At 42.5% G+C, this 24,758-nt stretch overlaps 1 protein-coding gene across 1 annotated transcript in view; it reads right to left on the bottom strand.

Moving 5' to 3' along the window:
- Positions 1-308: 308 nt before the first annotated feature.
- QRFPR (pyroglutamylated RFamide peptide receptor) overlaps positions 309-24,758 on the bottom strand; it is a 260,404-nt gene continuing 235,954 nt past the window's right edge. The window contains exons 4-6 of the mRNA XM_029604008.1: positions 18,842-19,077; positions 6,081-6,178; positions 309-3,775 (exon numbers count right to left, since the gene is read on the bottom strand). Of these exons, the coding sequence (XP_029459868.1) occupies positions 3,369-3,775; positions 6,081-6,178; positions 18,842-19,077 (741 nt within the window). The 3' untranslated portion in view covers positions 309-3,368. The remainder of the gene's footprint in view (positions 3,776-6,080; positions 6,179-18,841; positions 19,078-24,758) is intronic.

The raw sequence follows: 24,758 nt of genomic DNA, 5'->3' as shown, positions 1-24,758 counted from the left end.
TAATTTAAAAGAAAAAGGCAACTACCCAGAAATGATGAAAAGTCTGCTTTCCCAAGCTCCATTCTCTCAGTGGGCTCCAGTTTTCCAATCCTATTCTGGTGGACCTCTCATTCCCTTGCTGCCACCAAATGTCCAATCCTCCTCCTCTCCCCCACCCCATCAAGGCCCCATGATTCTCTGATTCCCCTGCCTCCTCATTCTCCCCCACTACCCCAACTCAGACTTATGATCCTTTCTTCCTGCCATCCCTCTGCAGACCTCAAGGCTCTGACTCTAACTCCACTGTCATCAGAAGTAAGTGACTGGACTGAGTCAGGCCAGGCCGTGTACTCCTTGGGGCTTCCATGTGAAGATGGCGGGCACTGCCAGGTTTGACTCTGACCCCACACTCAGATTTCTCATAGCAGTGGAGATGGAATTGGAGCCCTAAGGTCTGCAGAGAGGCGGTGGTAGGGAAAATATCCCAGGTCAGGGAGGAATTTGGCTGGGTTGGATTAAGAGGGGCACTAAGATTAGAGGTTTGTGGGAACAGGAACTTTGCCGCCCCCAAAATTATGCCCCCCTAGGCAGAGACCTAGTGTGCCTATTGGGACATGCAGGCCCGCAAAGCTGAACTGCACCATGTCTCTGAAAGGGATTTTATTTCTTCAAACATAATGTGTGTAGATTAATGTTGTTGAAAAATTCAATATCTGATTGAAGGCACGAATGTCAGTCAGGTAATGGCACCCTCCGGTGGTAATTTGTTCACATTTCTTTCTAGAAAATATTAACGAGAACATTATTGAGTCCTGTAGGATATAATGTTGTTTTTTCAGCTCAGATTTTAATTGAACTAGACATGTATCAGAATAATGTTTCCATGATCCTTGGTCCTTGTCACCTATTTCTTTATTAAAGGTCTTGTTTTCAGGCACCCGAAGAAAAGAAAACATACCATAAATGTTTTAAAGAGTGCAGACTCTGCAATATTTATTAATGGAGTTTTACCTGGCATTGGTGGTGGGGATGGTGACTTGTACCTTGCACGTTACCCTTGATTGAGAGAACTGTAAGGCAAGATTCAGCAATTCTTAAACCCTAACAAGTTCAAGTTGAAATATGGATTTAAAAAAAATGATTATTCCTTTTACCCAACACAGTTTTGCTCATGTCCCTTTGGACTTCCATCTCAATTGCAACCCGAGCTGGAATCTGGTACCATGAGCCATCATGGAATTTGCCCCATTTTATCCTCCCTCCTAATTTACTTATTCCAGTCATTGTAGTGACAGGCCTGGACCAGTGACCATGCACCAGGGCTCTCTCCACATGATTACTAGGATCCTTCCTAACTGACCCTCCACTCTCACCCTCACCCCTCCCAAGGCTGTGAATACTGCCTGTACAGCAGCTCTAGCCCTGGCTGACCTGGAGAGCAGAAAACCTAACCTGGGAATCTAACCCAGTTCCCTCTGCCTGAGCCACCAGGCTGGCTGTTACAGACCAAATTACTGTCATTTTTCTCTGACATCTACTTGTCTTTGCTAATATGTACACGAAGCCCTTAGCAAAATGAGTATCAAATTATCACCTATTCTCTACCAGGGAGATTGAAACTATCACCTGAAATGAGTGTTCCTGGTGTCATAACTTCAAAAATCACCAGCCTTCGAAAGCTATTAGTGTTAAGAGAGATTTGAAATGAGAGTCATTATCAGAGTTGGATAGAGTTCGTGCTAAGCCAGGAAGCCTAGTTTTGACGCGCCATCTACAGTTCTATAATGAACTGTATGTCTTGCATCTGAAGCTGACAGCATCTTATCAAATCTAATCAATTAAATGAGGAATAGATCCCATTATGGGAAAAATGCAGGGGAAGAATGCTCAGATGCTGTCAGCCTGACAGTGTCTCTGTAGATTATTAACTGCAGGTTCCAGGAACCCTCAACTACCCAGCTAGAGGCAGAAGCTCATGATGATATAATGATTCCTGCCTTTCTCTATCATGCTGCTAATTCCATGCTGGTGGTCACCATTTTGGACCAGTGTGATAAACCACAGCACTGTTACCATATGTAAATACAGTGGGGGATGGCAGTGCTCTCATTTGAAAGCATGCCTTTAGCATTATTGCATTGAATGGTAAACTGAGAAAATCCCATGATAGCAGAATAAGGACATTTTCCCCAATTATTGAAAATGCTGCAAATCCTGAGTAACTTGGATTATTCTGGTATGAATGAACTGCATGTTTTTAAGGCTGTAAGGCACAATATTACCACAAGCTGGTAGATGTGAAAATCTTTATCAGTCTCTGGTTGTCAGGAATTAATTTTGGGATGGGTTAGATTAGAAAAGAGTTGGATAGCTTGGTGGATAATTCCATAAGGCGTAGGGTCTGTGACCTGTAAATTATAAGGCTCAAACGTTGCCCAATCCACAATTACAATATTTTCTGTGTTCTCACACTCTTAATTATCATCTATGGCTGAGATGCCTGAACCTTAATGAGGAGGGAATATCAAAAGGAAAAACATCAGCTGCTCCATTGAGAGCAAATAGTGTGTTTTCTCCAGTGGGGTTTATATGGAGAAGAAAGCCTACGTGGTGCCACTTCTAGTCACCATGGAAGACAACAGATTATTTACTGATCTGATCCAAACTGGAGCAGTTAGAGTTAAGAAAAAAGGTGAGAATTAGAAAGGATGAGCAGAGGAGCTGGAAAATGAGACATCAGACAATGTGTGTGGAGCAGCTCGTCTTACCCGATTTAATGAGCAAAACTTAAGGGCATGCTTTGTGGGGTTTTATTTTTACTTCTATTGCTTTCTATTCAGGTGCTCTATAACATTTTTATTTTGTATTTTTATGTTGAAAAGAAGAAGACTTCACATGCTGTCCCAGTATAGAGTGAGATGGTAGCTGGAGAGCAATGATTTAGCTATGGTCTCACTCATTAAACTGGGTGATTTGAGATCTCACTGAATTGCCCAGGCTCATTATCCCTGAGAAATCAAAACCTTGCTTCAGCCCTATGGCACCTAACAACAGATTCTGGTCTCAGATACTTCTGCCTAATGACTACAGTGGACGAAATGCATTCGTTAACACGTTCTTTTTATTTTAGAGTTTCTAAAAATGGAAAGAAATGATCTATCATAAGAAAAATTATATATTTTCAGCCAGTTAAACGTCGATAGGGTCAACCAGAAATTGAGGAGAAATGACTGTGGAAGCAAAACATCCAAAAATAAAACCATTAAATAAATGCAGGAAAATGAAATTTGGTGACCATTGACGTTTAACTGGTCACTGAAGGAAATTAGTAATTTGGCACAAAATTGATCTCTCTGTTCTGTAAAAAATAGACTTTTAAATTGGTGTTTTCATGCTGACTGTCCATTGGGAAGCCTGTCCTTCTGGGTGGTCACCAAAGGGTACGTGGCTATTGTCGATGAATGAACAGACTCCAGTTTTGCCGATGGCAGTTGGTCACAGAGTCTCAGCTCAAGGTTTTCTGCACTCAGGTGGCCATGCAAACCTCTGCCTTCCTTCCTTTTTGCATAATTTGATGGTCCAAATTTTGGTCGCTCAGACTGCTGACTCTCCCGTTTCTCAGGTTGCTCTGCATTCCGAAATTTACACAAGAGAATGGCCACAAAGCTCTTTTTGAAGTTCTCATTCATAAAGGTATAAACTACTGGGTTGTTGAAAGAATTGAAGAACCCAACTGCTTGGACAATGGCAAAGATCATTTTTATGGTGACGTCATCATACTCCTCTTCCAAGTCATCTGGAAAGTAAGTTTAAACTAAATGAATAAATAGGAAATTACATATATTGTCAAGTAAAGCAGGTCATGACAATTTAGTTACAAAGATAACCATTTCATTCAACTCATGTTTATCTCAAGAGCAATGCCCACATTTTAATAATCTCACCCTTTGGCTGACAACTGTGCCCTTCTGTAGACTTCAGTAGTATTGTCCTCAAGTTTATCAATGGTTCTTTATTCCTGAAAGTCACCTATCTTTAGAAATATGGAGAACTAATTCCGGATATCCTTTAACAGGACAGATTTAGTATGTGCATTGTAATGGAATTAGTGTAGTAGAGTGACCAATGCATAGATCTATCTTTGCATGACTAAGTGTTTATCTTCTCAGCATACTGTCCGCTCGACAATGCATCCTGACAAGTATTGTGGACACTTTCACTAAATGGTGAAACACTGGTGCATTGTCAGGCGGACAATATGCTGAGAAGATAAACACTTACTCACACAGAGATAAGTGATTTTACATGCATAAAAAATAATGGCTACAAAAAATGGACTAATGCATGATCTTGTATGACTGATGATTATATCAAGAGATGTGGTCCCTAGTAGACCCTAGTACACTCGAGACAAAGAATGAAGTCAGTGTCTCATTATATGAAGGTCAGACCATATTTCAAATGGTTCCATGTAATTATATTAAGTTATAAGAACCCAACTGCTTGGAATTGGCATTGGCACTGTAACTACTGTTTAATGGTGGATTATTTATAAAACATTATAAAGCAGGGATTGGCAACTCTGGTACTTGAGAGCCACAAACAGATCTGGTTTTCAAGATATCCACAATGAATATGCATGAAATATATTTGCATATTCATTGTGAATATTCTGAAAACCAGACTTGTTTGCAGCAGTCGAGGACCTTAGTTGCCTACTCCTGCTATAAAGGATAAAAATATTTATAAATTAAAACAGCGGAGGATGTGAAAACTATGTAGATACATGTATTCTCGAGTGCTATTCAATTATACTCTTTGGAAAATTATCCAACTCTCATCATGTTCTAGTTACTTTCAGTAGAATAACTTGTAGGATCATTTTGGACCTTTCTTCCCCCTGACCCTCAGTTCTGAACAAATCTATGCTGTTTAATGGAAGTTATTGGCCAGATAGACAAATTGAATCAGCACTATAATGCTTTTGCACTCCATAAAATATTAAGTATTTTTAACAGCTGGTGTGGAAATTTGGTCTCTTATTGGATGTGAGAGCGACATAAAGCTTCTTCAGTAACTCCATACAGTACTTCCTTATGGCCAATTACTAGGTGCTATCATAACAGCAGCACTCAGCTTAATAGTGGCTGTATAAAAATGTCTTCAACTGATAAAGTTAGACTTTTGCCTGTTATTCAGCCTTATCCTACCTTAATGACACCTCCCCACCAGCAGAGGCCTTCAGTATGCCTAATTACTAGTTTTGCCAAGCTCCTCCTCACTGCCCTTGCCACGCCCAAGGCCAAGCCCTATGTATCCCTACCCTGCTAGACGCTCTTTGTTTTCGTCTGGTGTCACTTCTGGCTCCTTGACCTGACTCTTGTTCTTGTCTTGCTTTGTGGCCTACGGACCTTCTACATTGCCTTGCCTTGCCTTGTGGCCCTCAGGCCTTCGGCCTTGCCTTGCCTTGAGGCCTTTGGGCCTGTCCTGCCTAGTGTCCTGCCTTGTATATCCTGCCTTGTGGCCTTCGGGTCTATTCTGTCTGTTCCAAGCCTTGCTGCCTTTGGGCTTCTGTGTTCTTTTTCTGTGTTTCCCTTGTCTGCCTTTTCTAAGTCCTGCCCTAGTCTGACTTGTTGGTCTTGTCCTATCTGTTCCAGTATCCAGTCTTGCTTATATCAGAGTCCTATCATTGCCTTGTCTCACCCTTGTCTAGTGTAGTTTCAGGTCCTGCTTAGTATCCAGCCTTGTCTTGTCCTGCCCCACCTTGTCTGCCTTGTCCAGCTTGCCCAACCTGACTCGTCCAAGCCTTGCCTATGTGGATTCACCACTATGATGTACTGCACCCGCAGAGACCTACTGGCCCCAAAAACTCATGGTCTCAAACTGTGGGGGAGAGGGCTGGCTAGGCAGAAGACCAGCCCTTGTCTTATACCAAGTCCTGCCTTGCAGTCCCAAACCACTTCCCAGGTGGGTTTCCTGGTCTCCGGGGTCTGTAACATAAACCATGAACACATACCAGGAACTGAGCCAAAGTCTTCTGCATGCTGCTTTATACCTTTCTATTACATGCTGCTTTATAACTTTAACTTGTATCCACTTACTGTACTCAAACAAAATGTGGACAACATGGAAGGGTGCCCAGCAAGCAGTGAAGAACATCACCACAATGACCATCATTGTAACAGCCCGTTTCTTTTTCCTATAGATGTTATGAAAAGAGAAATGAAACAATGATAATCTATTACCAGGTGATCATGAATTTGCTAGAAGGTAGACAAGTTAGACAATTCTGATGACACAGAGAGTTTCAATGTTGGCATGAGATAATGAGAGAAAATTCAGAAAATGCCAAGCTGGTTGATGAAGAGTTGGATATAAAGGGTTAGAGCAGTGTTTCCCAATCTGTATGCCATGGTATACTGGTATGCCTTCAAACCTGAACAGATGTGCCACAGAAAAAAATTCACCACTACTTGCTACTCAGATCCAAACCAGCATCTCACCGCACCAAAGACACCAGTGATGACTCTTAAACATGCAGGAGTTCCTTTTTGAGAACATGTGTGCAGCAAGCTACTATAAACTAGGTTCCTTCCCTCATGCACTTATCATGTGTTGGAGCCTTACAATGTGTACTGAACTGCATCTGGATCTGAGTGATGTGTTTTGGACCTGTCAAAAAGGGGTTTCAACCCTGCAGAGACTGCAAGCCACCGAAATCAAGGTGAAGGTATATAAAAATATGTCAAAAACCCCTGTGGGTTCTCTTGTGAATGACAAATGCTCTGCAAGAACCAGCATCCAGCACTCACAGCGTTAACAATTTGTGAAAAGGTTGTACTGTTTAGCCTACCCAGAGAACAACACTACATAGCCAGCAGAGGAGGAAGCCATTTAAGGTAGACCATTTAAGGTAGAAAAGGCACAATTTGGCTGTCTCTGTCTGTGTGTGCAGGGTGGAAACGGCCAGGAATTGGATTCAGGAGCTAGGAAGAGACAAGTGTATCTGGCAGCCCTGCAACCAGTTATTCTTCTGAAGAGCTAATTATCAAGAGGGAGAGACAGAAGTCTGCGCTCTGAGGAAATAGAGAGACAGACAGTTGTTCTTGCTTTCTAGCTGAGCTACATGTAAAATCCTAACAAGGGACAGGGGAGCCAATAGCTGAATCACCCTCCTAAACAACTGAGTTAAGTAATCTAAACTTTGCACAGCGAATATCTTAGTAGAGGTGGGAGAAGGTTTATTTCCTTGCCTTTTGTTATAAATTCAGTCTCTCATCTTAACTGCTTCAACCTTTCAGTCAAAGTCAAGCATAAACCCTTGCTAGCAAGTACTGGGAAAGAAAAACTGGTGGACTGTGATCTTTCTGTAAGAGACTGAAATCAGGCCAGCTTTCTGTTTAGTACCAAGCAAACCATTTGGGGAAGCTCCTCAGAAGAGAGAGATCTTTCACACACCCAGATCCTTTTCTTGGGTGATAACTCCTAATATGGAACCTAACATTGTATAACTATAGTATAGGTTACTTTACTCTATATGCATCACTTTGCACCTTTCCACATTAAATTTAATCTGCCATTTGATTTCCCAGTCTTCCAGTCTCGCAAGGTCCTCCTGCAATTTCTCACAATTCACTTGTGATTTAACAATTCAGAATAATTTTGTCATTTGAAAATCTGATCATCTTATTCATCGTTCCCTTTTCCAGATCATTTGTAAATACATTATAAAGCACTTATCCTAGTACAGATCCCTGAGGCACTCAACTCTTTACTTTTCTCCATTGAGAAAACTGACCATTTAGTCTTACTCTCTATTTCCCATCTTTTAACCAGTTTGCAATCCATAATAGGATATTACCTCCTATCCCATGACTTTTTAATTTTCTCAGGTCATCTCTCATTGAGGACTTTGTCAAACCTTTCTGAAAATCCAAATACACTATATCCACCCGCTTACCTTTATTTATTTATTTATTTATTTATTTATTTATTTCTAAAATTTATTAATCGCTTTCCAGTTTTCACAATAAAATCTTTCAAAGCAATGTACATAATCAAGAATAAAAATAAAAACAACAGAATAAATTGAACCAAGACATCAAATAAAATAAACATATACCTAATAAACAAATATCTAGCATGTCATCCGACCGTTTTTCTTCCTACCTCCAGATATTTACTTTACCAACCTATCAAAGAAGATTATACCTGGGGATCAAAATAAACAGCTCCTGTTCAAATTTAATTCTAAAGCTCAGTAACCATCAGCCAGGTTTTTATCGCATCAAATCAATTTCTTCCCTATTAGACAAAGGAATGTCGTTCCATAATTTAGGTTCTTTCATTGAGAAAGATCGATTTTGTAATCTGACATGTCAAAATCTTGACTGGGGAAGTTGAAGTTGGAAACCATATTGTGAATGGGTATTTCTTAAGGAATGTTTCCTTGAGATCGTATTAGACATATGAGGCAGACCTAAACCCTGCAAAATCTTAAAATCAAGCACTAAAGCTTTGAATTTGCATCTCAACCTAACTGGAAATCAGTGCAGCTGACTCTCATTTTGGGCAACCCAAACTAGTCTCACATTCATAACTTAGACCACTTAGAGCTTCTGAATCAAAATACCTGAAAAACCCCAATAAAGAAGATTACAGTAATCAATAACTTCAATCACAAGGGCATAGACTGCAGATTTTAATGCTTGTAAATTCAAAAAAGCTTTCAGATGATGCACTAACCTCAATTGATTATATGCTGAATGAAGCACAGCATTAATTTGTCTTTCCATTAACCAATTTGATTTCAACATAACTCCAAGGGATCTCACATCTGTACTAGCTGTGACTAGTTGTCCCTCAATTGGAATCTTATATTTTTCCAGGTAGGTGCCAACTTGCAAAATTTCATTTTTTTTAGCATTCAAAACTAAAACATTATCACTTAATCACTTCCCCACAGTCTTAATATAGTCACTAAAAAGAGAAAGGGACCGTTTCAGATCAATCCCCAAGGGAACAACAATTTGAACATCATCAGCATATATGAAAGGGGTAAAGCCAAAGGAGCGAATGATATTTCCAAATGGGGATAAATAGATGTTAAACAGTAAAGGAGGAAGTGAGAATCCCTGAGGGATCCCCCCACTTTACAGGAAGTAAATCAGAACATTGACACTGGAAAAATATCTTTTTGTTGCGTCCGTTGGTCTCAGACGGCTTCTACCCTTGTGCCTCACCTTTCTCTCTGCTCTCCCCGCTAGCCTTGGGAAGATGGCACCGCCGCGTCTGCAAGCCGTGCTCTCCGGCGTCCCGGAACGGCTATGGCGTTGTCTCCCGCCATGTTTCTCCCAAGGGCTACCCACGTCTTTATTCCAGCTATGGTGCGAACCTCGGGGGCATCCCCCTCAAGTGACGTCACGCCATCTGGGTATATAGCCTGTACTTGTTTGCTAGCTCATTGAGTTAGCAAGGATTGGACTTGTCTGGTCTAAGCTACTCTGCCGCTTCCGTGCTGCCGCTGGGGTATTCTCTAACCTGAGTACCCTCTCCTCGGGGGCCCTCTGCTTTCTTTCAGGTGCCTTACTGGGATCAGGTACTCGCTCCTCGAGGGCCTGCTCTCCCAGCCTCGGTGCCTGTACCATCTACTTCAGCCTGGTGGAATCGCCAACCTTACAGCTACCATCTAGTGAGTAATCTAACTCTCAGTCTGTCTCATCTACAGCTCTGCCGTGCTGGGAAACCTTAACCGGAATCTACCTATACCAACTTGGTGAGACGGGTTCCCTCTGCCGAGGGTCCCGGGACTGCAACCTCTGGATCACCTCACTACTGCCACCTCTGGTGGTATACATCAGCTGTACAATAAAAGAACTAATTCTGTGTTTGTACGTCCTGAGTCTAGCCCAGTACTGTGGCTCTCCACGGGGCTCCTCCCCGTGGGCATGGTCATCTGCCACAGTACCCAAGAATCCGCCCAAACACTGCTAAACCATAACCCTTTTGAGTCCTATTCTCTAGAGAAAATTAGAGATCCAGCCCAAAACAGTTCCCTCTAATCCCAATGACTGACAATGAGACACAAGGATATCATGATCAACTAGATCAAAAGCACTTGATAGATCCAGAAATACTATATGAACTGTAAGACTTTATCTAACTGTGATAGAACAAGATTGATCTGATCTACCATTATGGTCTCCGTACTACAACACTTACGTAAACCTGCCTGAACAGGATCAAGTTTATTAGTTCTTTCCAAAAATTCTGAAAAAAGCTCACTACTCTTTCCAATACTTTAGCTATAAATGGTAAATTAGCAACAGGTCTATAATTAGAACACATTCTAAGGTCCATATCTGCACTCTTTAAAATAGAGGTCACCACACATTTTTCAACTGATCGGGGACTAACTCCTCTGTGAGTTAAGAATTAAACACCTTTCCTAAACCCTTCAGTATCAAATCTAGTAATAAATCAATTAGGAAAGATGAACAAGGGTCAAAACAACATTTAGATTTCTTAGCACATTTTACTACAGATTTAATTTCCACCTTCAAACCATTAAAAAATGGCTTGAATCTTCTACAACATCTAATTCAATAATCTTAACATCAGGAGTAATGTCAGATAATAATAATGTCTGTAATAATCCAGTCTCCACTTTCTCATCAATTGCTACTAAGGGTTGCCAATCTGGCAAATCCAAAGATAACAGTTCCCTATCCTCAATTTTAATGATATAATTTCTCAAGTTTAATATCTTCTCCTCAAAGAGCAAAGTGAATCACTGTTGGGCACATCCTCATAAACAAGATTCCGTTTGCTGTCTTCCCCTAAAATTGAATCTGTTTATTAACCCCTTCAAAAAAATGCAGCAGATTGCTGAGGAAAGGCTTCCTTTGTTTAAATCCTTGCTGGCTGTGTTCCACTAAACCAAATCTTACTATATATTCTGTGATTTTGTTCTTTAGAATTGTTTCTATGATTTTTCCTGGTATGGAAGTCAGGCTCACCTATCTATAGTTTCCTGGCTTACCCCTAGACACTTTTTAAAGTTTGGTGCTATATTGGCTACTGTCTAATGTTCAGGTACAAAAGACAATTTTAATGATAGGTTACAAATTACTAGTAATAAATCTCAATTTAATTGTATAGTTCTATCAGAATTCTGAGGTATAAACCATCTGGTCCAAGCAATTTGCTACTCTTTAATTTGTCAATCTGCCCTATTACATCTTCCAGGTTCACCATGATTAGTTTCAGTTCTTCCAAATCATCACCATTAAATACCATTTCCAGCACTGAAGCAAAGCATTTAGTCTTTTCGCTATGGTCTTGTCTTCCTTAAGTGCCCTTTTAACTCCTCATTCATCTAAAGGTCTAGCCAACTCCATCACAAGTTTCCTTCATCGAATATATTTTTTAAAAATGTTATTATGAGTTTTTGCCTCTAAGGCCAGCTTCTTTTCCAATTCTCTGTTTGCCTGCCTTATCAATGTCTTATATCTAATTTGCCCATGCTTATGCTTTTTCCTATTTTCTTTAGATGGAGCCCTTTTCCAGTTTTTGAAAGAAGTTCTTTTGGCTAAAATAGCTTCTTTCACCTCACTTTTTAAGCATGGTAGCAGCCATTTGGCCTTCCTTCCACATTTTAATGCATGGAATACATCTGATAAGGGTTTCAAGTTGATAATTTTAAACAATTTCCATGCATAATGTAAACTCTTAACCTTTGTAGCTACAACTTTTAGTTTTAATCTTTATTTTTTTCATTTTATTAGTCTCCCTTTTGAAAGTTAAATGCTAGAGCAGTAGATTTACTCAGTATCTTCCCACCAGTCATTAAGTAAAATTTGATCATGCTATGATCACTGTTGCTGAGAGGCCCCACCCCTACCATCACTTCCTGTACCTAATCCGGCATTCCACTAAGAATTCAGGGCCGGTGCTAGCTTTTTTGCTACTCTATACGAACGGTGCTGCCCCCCACCCCCGTGACCTCCAGTCCATTCATCTCCCTCCAGTAATCTAAATTTTAAAATCTGATATTCCTTCCGTTCACATGCAGTGCTGTGGCACCAACCAGAAAACCCTGAAAAATACCCATAAGGTATTAGGCCTATTGTACCATGTGTTGGATGTGGGTCTGACCCTCAGAAAGTCATGAATGAACAATTACAATATAGTAAATCTCTTATACCAAATCATCACTAACTGCCAGCACTCAAACAATGAAAGAATAATGCTGCAAATATGACACCAGGTCCTAAAATACCAATACACCTCTTATTAGCAAAATAGAACAAGCCAGGCTGCTATAGATCCCTACATAGAAACTACACGCTAGCAGAATACCTTACCTTGGTCACACATGCAGAACACAGACAGACCATCGCCAAATGGGAATTTAAAAAAGAGACCATATAGTATAAATAAAAATGTGCAGAAAAAAGTGAACTGGAAAATGAATTCAGTGCAACAATGTAAAAACAATGTAAAAGCCATATTAATAATGAAAATAAATATTTCAAGACAAGAATAAAAATCCAATTTCCCAAACACTAGTAAAATATTTCAAAACAGCAGACATATCAAACAACACCAAATAATTAAAACTAATAAGGATTAAAAAATAACCTCCCACCCTCCATACCTGGACAATTTCAATTTCCAGTCATCCTGAGATTGTTGTGGATTAATGGGTGGGAAGGCACACAAACTTTCTCCTCTCTCTCATATATTCACACACACTTGCTTTCTCTAATACATAATCATGCTCACGCACTCATATCTTCTCTCTCAGATGCACACAGTCCCTTTCTCCCACATATGTATGCATGCACGCACATACATACACGCTCCCTCTCACACATATGCTCACACACACTGATATGCACTCTCTCTCGCTCATGCACTCCCCCATACACAAACTACCTCGCTCACATGCTCCTCCTGTCCCTCTCACACACACACACACATGCTCTCTCACATACATGGGCCTCACCTTCTTTTCTTCCTCTTGCTCTCCCAGCAGCCCTTGGCCCACCTCTTCACTTTAGCCTCCATCAGGTCAGGGTTGCAAGGTGGTCTCCACTCCACTTTGGTTGCTGCTGGGATGGGGGCCACCGGGCAGCCCGCAGTCTCAGTACCTCACCTCTTCCTCTCCTTTTCCTCACTATCCAGGCTCTTTCCCCCACGTTCACCCCTTCTTCCCTCCCTACCTCTAGATATTCCACCGCTTCTCACATTACCTCACTTCTTCCCCATCCCTGTTTCTCTAGAGATTCTTCTCCTTCTTCTTATCCCTTAGTGGGTCACCATCTCAGCTTTTCCCCCTTTCTAACCCTCTTTCCTCATTACCTTAGCTTTTCCCCCTCTCCCTTACTCTAGAGGCTTGTCTCACCCTCTCCCTCACCTGCTCTTTCTTCCCTCTTCTCACCCTTTGCTATGCTTTTCCTAATTTTTTCCTTCTCCTGCATTCTTACCCAGTCACTCCCTGCCTCTTTCCCCTTCCCAGGCTCTTCCTCCTTGTCAAAATGGAGCGGAGACCACGGGGCTGCCTGGCAGAATCCAACTTGTCAGCAGCTTTAGTAGAGAAAAGGCTCCGGGCTGCCCATGATATGGAAGAACCTAAGGGAGGTTTACCTGTTCAGATTTGGCATTAGATTAGGTAACTCAAAGCCCGCCCAATCTGATGTAGCAACATGTGGATCCCCTGTGCGAGCTGACAGCAGCAGCAGCATTTCAGTGATGTCATCTCCTGTTGCTGTGGGGCCAATCTCACAAGAGAAGCATCGAGATTTTTCAGCTCCTACCGTGAGATCAGTCCCGCAACAGTAGAAGCTGGCTTCACTAAAACACTGCTTCTACTACTGCTGCTGCTGGCTCGAGCAAGGGATCCATGTGTTGCTACATCAGATTGGGCAGGGGTTTGGGTTACCCCCCTAGTTCGATGCCTAAATTGGAGCACGCAAGCCTCCTTAGGGTCTCCTAGGCCTTGGGCAGCCTGGAACCTTTTCTCTACTTTGGTTGTCAGCAGGGTGGACTCTGCCAGGCAGCTCCTCGGCCTACGCTCTGCCACCGCCCCCTCAGAGCCACCGCCCTGTGCAAGTGCAAGACTTGTACAGTGGTTTGCGCCAGCCCTGAAAGAATTAAGTCTAAAATGACTCCCCCTCTCATTGGTTCCCAGACTAACTGCTCCATGAAGCAATCATTTATATCATCTAAAAACTTTACCTTTCTGACATGTCCTGATGTGACATTTACCCAGTCAATATTAGGGTAATTCAAATCTCCTGTTATTACTGTGCAGCTACATTTGTTAACTTCCCTAATTTCAGTTAGTATTTCATCATCCATCTGTTCATTTTCTCCAGGTGGACAGCAGTATACCCTCACCGCTATACTCCATCACATGTGGAATTTCTACCCATAAAGGTTCTAATGTTCATTTAGTATCCTGCAGGATCTTTATCATGTTGGATCCTATGCCATCCCTAACTTAAAGCACCACACCCCCACCAAGTTGATACACCCCATCATTCAATATAATTTGTATTCTGGTATAGCACTGTCCCATTGGTTATCCTCCTTCTACCAGATATCTGAGATACCAATTACATCTTCATTTAGTGCTACACATTCTAACTCTCTCATCTTACTTTTTAGACTTCTGACATTAGCATTCAGACATTTCAAGGTAGATTTTTTTATTGGTATATAACTACAATTAACAGGGATAATTTGGATCACACAAAATTATTCAGAGCAGCTAAATCTCAAGCGGATTGTGATGAATTGCAAGAGGTCCTTGCGAAACTGGAAGACTGGGCTTCCAAACAGCAGGTGAAATTAAATGTGGACAAGTGCAAAGTGATGCATATAGGGAAAAATAACCCTTGCTGTGGTTACACATTATTAGGTTCTATCTTAGGAGTTACCACCAAGGAAAAAGATCTAGGCATCATAGTGAATAACACATTGAAATCGTCGGTTCAGTGTGCTGTGGAGATCAAAAAAGCAAACGGAATGTTAGGAATTATTAGGAAAGGAATGGTGAATAAAACGGAAGATGTCATAATGCCTCTGTATTGCTCCATGGTGAGACTGCATCTCCAATACTGTGTGCAATTCTGGTCACCGCATCTCAAAAAAGATGTAGTTGCCCTGGAGAAGGTACAGAGAAGTGCGACCAAAATGATAAAGGGGATGGAACAGCTCCCCTATGAGGAAAGGCTGAAGAGGTTAGAGCTGTTCAGCTTGGAGAAGAGACGGCTGAGGGGGGATATGATAGAGGTCTTTAAATCATGAGAGGTCTAGAACAGGTAAATGTGAATAGGTTATTTACTCTTTCGGATAATAGAAGGACTAGGGGGCACTCCATGAAGTTAGAAAGTAACACATTGAAAACTAATAGGAGACATTTTTTTTTCACTCAATGCACAATTAAGCTCTGGAATTTGTTGCCAGAGGATGTGGTTAGTGCAGTTAGGGATAGATTTTTAAAGATATGCGCGGGCGTAGATTTGTTCGTGCAACCCGGCGTGAACAAATCTACGCCCGATTTTATAACATGTGCGCGCTGCCACGGGCATATTATAAAATCCAGAGTCAGCGCACACAGGGGGGGTGCACAATTGTGCAATCTGCGCGCGCCGAGCTGAGCAGTCTGCCTCCGTTCCCTCCAGGGCCGCTCCGAAATCGGAGCAGCCTCGGAGGGAACTTTTTTCTGACCCCCCCCCCCCACCCTCCCCTCCCTTCCCTAACCCACTCCCCAGCCCTAACTAAATCCCCCCCCACCTTTGTTCAGAAAGTTACGCCTGCCTGAGGCAGGCATAACTTCCGCACGCCAGCAGGCTGCTGGCGCACCATTCCCCGGCCCGGGGGCTGGTTCAAAGGCCTCGGCCACGCCCCCGGAACACCCCTGGGTCGGAACCATGCCCATGGCCCCACCCCTGGAATGCCCCCGAATGCCGCGCCGTCCACGACACGCCCCCGACATGCCCCCCAAGCAAAACCCCGGGACGTACGCGCGTCCCGGGGCTTTGCACTCACCGGCGGCCTATACAACATAGGCGCGCCAGCGCGCAAGTCCTCTGCACGCGTACATCCGGCTGGATTTACGCACACAGGGCTTTTAAAATCTGCCCCTTAGTGTAACTGGGTTTAAAAAAAGTTTGGATAAATTCTTGGAAGAGAAGTCCATTAACTGCTTTTAATCAAGTTGACATAGGGATTAGCCGCTGCTATTACTGGCATCAGTAGCATGGGAGCTAGGGTTTGGGTACTTGCCAGGTTCGTGTAGCCTGGATTCACCACTGTTGGAAACAGGATGCTGGGCTTAATGGACCCTTGGTCTGACCCAGTATGGCAATTTCTTATGTTCTTATGTTCTTAAATTAGGGCTGTTCAGTTTGGAGAAGAGACAACTGAGGGGGGATATGATAGAGGTGTACAAAATCATGAAAGGCTTGAACAAATTAATGTAAATCGGTTATTTACTCTCTCAGATAATAGAAGGACCAGGATGCATGCCATGAAATTAGCAAGTAGCTCATTTAAAACAAATCAAAGAAAATTCTTTTTCATTCAGTGCATAGTTAAGCTCTGGAATTCATTGCCAGAGGATGTGGTTACAGCAGTTAGTGTAACTATGTTTAAAAAAGGTTTGGATAAGTTCATAGAGGAAAAATCCATAAACTGCTATTAATTAATAGCAATAGTAGCTTATAATTTATTTAATGTTTGGGTATTTGTGACTTGGATTGGTCTCTGTTGGAAACAGGATGCTGGGCTTGATGGACCCTTGGTCTGACCCAGTATGGCATATCTTGTGTTCTTATGTTTTAACTCAATCTGATCTTTACTTATAGGCACAAGGGGTTACTTTTGTTTTTATTAGAACCTCTCTATTGGGATGCTCTAACTCAAATGTAAGGAGTATCTCTTAATCTATAAACCCACGATTAATATAACATCAAAATAGAGAACGTGGTTTTATGTATTTTAAACTCACAATGCTGTATGTTATTTCCAATAGATTTAGAAAAATCACAATTATATGAGATTAGGGACCATCATACCAGCCACTGTGCTTGAAAGTTAAAACTTGTGTTTTATGCACTTTGTTGGGTCTCTTTTATTTTAATCATCGGTCCAAATGTCCAGTGTTTAAATATTCAATTTTTTAACTTTTTTTTTCCAAACTTACATGCTAAAAAAGTACAGGAGATATAACTTCCCTTAAGTGACTGTCTGGGTCAGTAGTCCGACGCGCGCGTTTCGCAATCCGCTGCTTCAGAGACGTGAATTTTACTGACTCTCCTGGTCCAGCACTCCCCGTGTGTCTTGCAGATGGGATTACAGGCAAATCTTTCACGCCGGTGCTTCTTTTAAGATCGCCAGATATTGCTGAAGGCGACTAGGTAGAAATTGAAGGTCCACTATAATTTCGGACCTGACACCATTTCTCCGCTTAGCTAAGCGGACCTGACACCATTTCTCCGCTAAGCTAAGCGGAGAAATGGTGTCATGTCCGAAATTATAGTGGACCTTCAATTTCTACCTAGTCGCCTTCAGCAATATCTGGCGATCTTAAAAGAAGCACCGGCGTGAAAGATTTGCCTGTAATCCCATCTGCAAAACACACAGGGAGTGCTGGACCAGGAGAGTCAGTAAAATTCACGTCTCTGAAGCAGCGGATTGCGAAACGCGCGCGTCGGACTACTGACCCCGACAGTCATTTATGGGAAGTTATATCTCCTGTACTTTTTTAGCATGTAAGTTTGGAAAAAAAAAGTTAAAAAATTGAATATTTAAACACTGGACATTTGGACCGATGATTAAAAGAGACCCAACAAAGTGCATAAAACACAAGTTTTAACTTGCAAGCACAGTGGCTGGTATGATGGTCCCTAATCTCATATAATTGTGATTTTTCTAAATCTATTGGAAATAACATACAGCATTGTGAGTTTAAAATACATAAAACCACGTTCTCTATTTTGATGCTCTAACTCCCCAGTTTCTTCTTTCAAACCAACTGTAGGCTTTCCCCCTTGTTCTAATTTAAAAGCTGCTCTATCTCCTTTTCAAAAGCTAGTGCCAGGAGCCTGGTTTCAATTGGTTAGGGTGGAACCTAACCTTTGAAATAGGTTCTCTTCCTCAAAAATGTTGCCCAGTTCCTACCAAAACTAAAGCTCTTTTCCCTGCCCATCCACGCATAGAGATGCTGGAGCTCTGTCTGCCTCTTAGCTGGTAATCAGACTGGATCCTGGACAGTAAGCTCGTCTGAATTTCTCATGGCTGCTGTATTTACCCCTCCAGGCTATTAACCAACAGATAGCTTTCCTCTCGACTGGTCACTATGTTTTAAATAGTGACAATTATTCAAAGTGAATGCAAGTCATGGATGCTTCATTCCAAAGTTATTTATTTATTTATTTAACAGTTTTATATACCGACCTTCAGTATGTCAGTGCCCAAGGTAAGCAAGCATATTTGTGCCCCCCTCCCCACTGATTCCCACTTCTCTTCCCCTCTGCCCGAAACCCCCCTCCTCTCACTCTTAATTGTAGAAGGAGAGTGGCATTCTTCTTAGCGTTTCTTCCACCACTGGCCCACACAGGCATTTCAGTCATTTTTCCAGCTCTCCTAGAGGCTCTCACCCATCCCTAGTTATGGCCCTGTTTCATTCAATAATTGTTTTCAGTTTGAAACATGTTTTCTGTTAACACCATGTTCCTTTATGTGTTTATACAATATGGCAGAAGAGAGGCAAACCAGAAGCATAACCACTGATTACCAGTGCAAGCTCCATCCTTAACTTCTTGAGTGAAACCGCCCGTCGCATACCCACCTGGTTATTTTTGCCATCTCCTTGCGGCTGAGCGTGTTAAGCACTGAAGAGTCTCCGATGCGTTTCTTGATCCAAAGCACATAGCCAATCTTGGAGTAGAGCAGTAGAATAGCAGTGAGAGGGACCAGGAAGAGGGCTACCAAGATAAAGATCGCGTAAGCCCGGCGAAGCTTGATATTGCTCCAAGACTCTAGACAGCAGACATGGTGAAGATTATATAGAAAGTCAAATTTCACCTAGTGGGGAAGGAAAGAAAGCATCATTCATAAAGGAGCCATGAAGACTTGATCACCTCCACCCGGGATTAAGAGCCACATCCCACCAGAATGTGTCTGAATCCCTTCAGTATGCAGTGCAATTGCTTTCAATCTACAAAGCATATTTTATGTTTCCTAATGGTTGTATTTTTATTACAAGCATGTACAATGCAACACATTTTGGGTAAGTATGTCCGGGATGATTATTATCAGCACGGCTTCATTCTTTTAAGAATAGATTTTCTACTATCTTCACAGAGGCATGTAATTCAGAACTGATTATAACTTCAAATTAACCAAAGTGTTAACATTTTGATATATACAATACATAAGTATTATAGATAAAAGGCTAAGTTTCCAGAAGTGTTGACACATAATCTGCTTTCCCCTTTCCTTCTCTTGTGCTTCTGCTCGATGTCAGTGTGCTATTTTTCAATCTGCTTGCTATGATGAAACCTTTAATTTTAATGAGATAGAAGTTTACATCTTGTTCATTCCTTTCAGTGGTTTAAAGCATATTCATTTTAAATACAAAAGAGTCCCCTACTGTGTAAAATTTGTGTTTACATGAAGCAGATTTTTAACAGTAGACACCATCAGTGTGGCTATGAAGATCCTGCAATGCTCAGGGAAAGAGACAACACTCGGAAGAAGGAATTTCAATGAGATAAGAAGAAAAGAAATATAAAGGAAAGCTCCTTCTGTTAACACTGTCAGGCAGATGAAACAGCCTAAAACGACAGGATCATCTGTTTGAGTGCAGGGGAACAGGAGACATGCTGAGTTTCAGTGGAAAACCTCTTGAGAAAAGAATTAAAAGTAATTATGTTGACCTTTTCTCAGCAGGATTTCCACTTAAAAAAAACAAACCTTGCATTCTTGCTTCGATTACTATTTTGTAGAAAGAAATCGTAGAAACGCATCATAAGAAGGCAGATAAGGATCCTAAGGCCCATCTAGTCTGCCCAGTTTGCTTCTTTACTAGGAGGGTAAACTGTCACTTGGGAAGATCATCAGCTTACATTGGGGCTGATGTGATAAAACTCCCGCTAAAATAGTTAAATTTGATTGCGGATTTACTTTATTCACGTGGTAGAAACCTATGATCTCGCAGGATGCAGAAAGCTAATGCAGCGAGTAAAGACCAGCACATTAAATTCAGGAGCCATTTCCATGCCAATGAAATGCAAATCTGCACTGTGGGTCTGACAGCAGGGTGGAGGTCTCAGAATACATTAGTGCCATCCTAGGTGCTCCCCGCACTGTGCCTGCAAGTCTCTGCCAAACATCTCTTGCTCTTGTCTAAGAACCTGGCGAAGCAGGGCAGGGCCACTTTGGATCTGGTGCGGACCACTTCCTCGCAGGGTAGCTGTAGCTAACAAACATGGCCACCCGTTGAAGGAGGCAGGAAAAGAAGGCCATGATAAGGAGCCAGGCTGTTGCCGATGGTCTTCCAGCCCTGCTTCACAATCACCCTCTGTGCCTGTACAAAAACCACCACCTCCTCCTCCAGCAATTCAACCAATACCATTTTCTCAAGGTCTGCAAGACCAGGGGCATTGCTAGGTACTTAAACAACCCATAAATGCCCCGCACTCCAAAAGTTTGATAATTAACTCAACAATCATTATGAGCTTCTTTCCTCACTTCCCTTCCCCCGCCCCCGAAAAGCCCTGTCAAACACAAAATTGGAGATCACACTTTTAAATATTAAACTAACTACCCACCATGCAAAATTAATATTCAAATGTTGGTGTCTCCAAAGTAACAGCCCAATAGAATAACTGAGGAAAAACACTAACCAACAATTCCTCCGATGATCATTTAGCCACACTGATGATACACTTATAATAGTGATCATAATAACAGGCACTCCTGGCAATTCAGCCTTCACTTGCCTTTTAAATAATCATCTGGTCAAAGTTCACATGTCATCATAAATGTCTAATGTTCTTTCTATTGTTCTTTTTAATGCAAATAAAATCAATTACTTATCTGGCTTTAAAGGTTGCTTCTCCAAGTATAAACACACAGCATACCTTCATATGGACTTGTATTAGTAAGAGAAGCATAAAGAGTTAATTTAGTCCTATATGAGAGAGAAAATACAGTTATACTTATGTACAAAGTCTGCATGTAGCTTGCTTTGAAAGAACGATAACGCACACACTCAGTATTGCTTAAAGAAACTACAGAAATTTGGGCTGTTAGGTATCCCCCTCTCATTTTGCAACCCACAGCTCTGCCCACAGAGCCCTCCCTTCCCCTAACCTGGTCTGATAGCTTCAAGGTCACAAACAGATAGATACTGAGTACAAAATGGAGCTGGGACTTAATTAAAATTATAAGAAGACCACTTACTTAGAGCGAGCCAGGAGTTAGAGAGTTAAAGGTTTTGTAAAGCTCTACTAGTGCTGAGAGCTGAAACACCTGACAATTGCCCAGGACTTTTACTCTTTTCAGTAGAGTTAAGCTTATTGTCTGAGACAATACATTGTATTGTATTTACATTGGCACTGGTGACATATATCCGGATTTGTGCTTATTATTTTGGGGTATGTTACAGAGCGTGTTGGGTTCAGAGAAAAGGCACAGGCAGGTAGCTTCACATATGAGAGAGATTGTACAAAATGGTGATTACAGGTGGAGTACAAACAACAAGAAAGCCACCATTTTCAGAGTGGTCCTGAGGCACATGCAGTAGAGATGTGAATCGTTTTCCATATCGTCTTAACGATAGAAATCGTGTGGCAGGAGAAGAAAATCGTGTTTGGCACGATTATTTCATTGAAAAATCGTTAAAAATCGTTTTTTCCGATTAGTGCGCACTAACTCGAGTTAGTGCGCACTAACTCAAAATGATACAAATAGACACTTTCCAGGTCACTGAAGGTCAGTTAGGAATGAATATGTGTTCCTATTGGCTGGCAGCCCTCTTATCTATTGATGTTACCAAGGTTACCACTGAGGTGATGGTTGGGGGGATGGGAAATGGAACTGGAAACTCATGAACACCAAAAGAAAATGAAACAAAGTGTTCACACTTCCCAGGTCAGTAAAGGTCACTTAGGAATGAATATGTATTCCTATTGGCTGGCTGTGCTCTTATCTATTGATGTTACCAAGGTTACCACTGAGGTAATGGTTGGGGGGATGTGAAATGGAAACAGTTGGAAGCTTGACATGTGATGATCAGCACTCACGTGACTAGAACTTCTTTGTTTATTATTTTTGATAGCAGACACGTGCATGTTGAATTTGCCAATCACTGTGCATTTTAGAAAGGTGGTCCTGGCTGGAACTGTACACAGTTCAAATATATGTAATAGATTGTTGGTAAGTGTATTTTTTAAGTAGCCACACTGGCACAAGTATGTTTACTTTTCCTCCTACTTAACTCACTAGCTCAGCTTTGTAAGAAGGGCTTCTCTGCTTGAGTGAGGGTCAGGCAGCTCCCCCCTGTCTGTGAAGCCAGCCTCTCACTAGTAATGCAGGGAGGGAGCTGTCTCAGACTTCACCATCCTCCCCCCCCCCCTCACCCACACACCATTCACTAGCTGGGACATGGGGGAAGTCAGGAGTGAGGGTCAGGCAGCTCCCCCCTGTCTGTGAAGCCAGCCTCTCACTAGTAATGCAGGGAGGGAGCTGTCTCAGACTTCACCATCCTCCCCCCCCCCCTCACCCACACACCATTCACTGGCTGGGACATGGGGGAAGTCAGGAGTAAGGGTCAGGCAGCTCCCCCCTGTCTGTGAAGCCAGCCTCTCACTAGTAATGCAGGGAGGGAGCTGTCTCAGACTTCACCATCCTCCCCCCCCCCTCACCCCCACACCATTCACTAGCTGGGACATGGGGGAAGTCAGGAGTGAGGGTCAGGCAGCTCCCCCCTGTCTGTGAAGCCAGCCTCTCACTAGTAATGCAGGGAGGGAGCTGTCTCAGACTTCACCATCCTCCCCCCCCCTCACCCACACACCATTCACTAGCTGGGACATGGGGGAAGTCAGGAGTGAGGGTCAGGCAGCTCCCCCCTGTCTGTGAAGCCAGCCTCTCACTAGTAATGCAGGGAGGGAGCTGTCTCAGACTTCACCATCCTCCCCCCCCCCCCTCACCCACACACCATTCACTAGCTGGGACATGGGGGAAGTCAGGAGTGAGGGTCAGGCAGCTCCCCCCTGTCTGAGAAGCCAGCCTCTCACTAGTAATGCAGGGAGGGAGCTGTCTCAGACTTCACCATCCCCCCCCCCCCCCTCACCCACACACCATTCACTGGCTGGGACATGGGGGAAGTCAGGAGTGAGGGTCAGGCAGCTCCCCCCTGTCTGTGAAGCCAGCCTCTCACTAGTAATGCAGGGAGGGAGCTGTCTCAGACTTCACCATCCTCCCCCCCCCCCCCCTCACCCACACACCATTCACTAGCTGGGACATGGGGGAAGTCAGGAGTGAGGGTCAGGCAGCTCCCCCCTGTCTGTGAAGCCAGCCTCTCACTAGTAATGCAGGGAGGGAGCTGTCTCAGACTTCACCATCCTCCCCCCCCCCCTCACCCACACACCATTCACTAGCTGGGACATGGGGGAAGTCAGGAGTGAGGGTCAGGCAGCTCCCCCCTGTCTGTGAAGCCAGCCTCTCACTAGTAATGCAGGGAGGGAGCTGTCTCAGACTGGTATCAGGGTTAGGGCACTGTGTGCAGGAAGATCACAACACTCCTGGTATTAATAGGGATAGGGCACTGTAAGAGATGACTGTAGTAGATTGAATAAAGATCTGATGTTTCTGCTCTCCTCACACCAAACAAAAACAACACACAAGCAGAGAAGCCCTTCTTACAAAGCTGAGCTAGTGAGTTAAGAAGGAGGAAAAGTAAACATACTTGTGCCAGTGTGGCTACTTAAAAAATACACTTACCAACAATCAATTACATATATTTGAACTGTGTACAGTTCCAGCCAGGACCACCTTTCTAAAATGCACAGTGATTGGCAAATTCAACATGCACTAGCATTTCAGGTGCCTGCTAACAAAAATAATAAACAAACAAGTTCTAGTCACGTGAGTGCTGATCATTACATTACTTTTTTTGTCAAGCTTCCAACTGTTTCCATTTCACATCCCCCCAACCATTACCTCAGTGTTAGCCTTGGTAACATCAATAGATAAGAGCACAGCCAGCCAATAGGAATACATACATACATATTCATTCCTAAGTGACCTTTACTGACCTGGGAAGTGTGAACACTTTGTTTCATTTTCTGTTGGTGTTCGTTAGTTTCCAGTTCCATTTCCCATCCCCCCAACCATCACCTCAGTGGTAACCTTGGTAACATCAATAGATAAGAGGGCAGCCAGCCAATAGGAACACATATTCATTCCTAACTGACCTTCAGTGACCTGGAAAGTGTTTATTTGTATCATTTTCAGTTAGTGCGCACTAAATCGAGTTAGTGCGCACTAACGGGGAGTTAGTGCGCACTAACTCGATTTAGTGCGCACTAACACGATTTAACGATTTTTAACGATAAATCGTTAGAATTTCTATTGTATCGTGTTCTATAACGATTTAAGACGATATTAACATTATCAGACGATAATTTTAATCATTGAAAAATGATTCACATCCCTAACATGCAGTAGTTTTTCATTGGCAATTATTTTGGCAAAACCTC

This window comes from Rhinatrema bivittatum, chromosome 5 (genome assembly GCF_901001135.1).
Source record: "Rhinatrema bivittatum chromosome 5, aRhiBiv1.1, whole genome shotgun sequence".
In the NCBI taxonomy this organism is placed as follows: domain Eukaryota; kingdom Metazoa; phylum Chordata; class Amphibia; order Gymnophiona; family Rhinatrematidae; genus Rhinatrema; species Rhinatrema bivittatum.
This window is presented reverse-complemented; position numbering and strand designations above follow the sequence as displayed.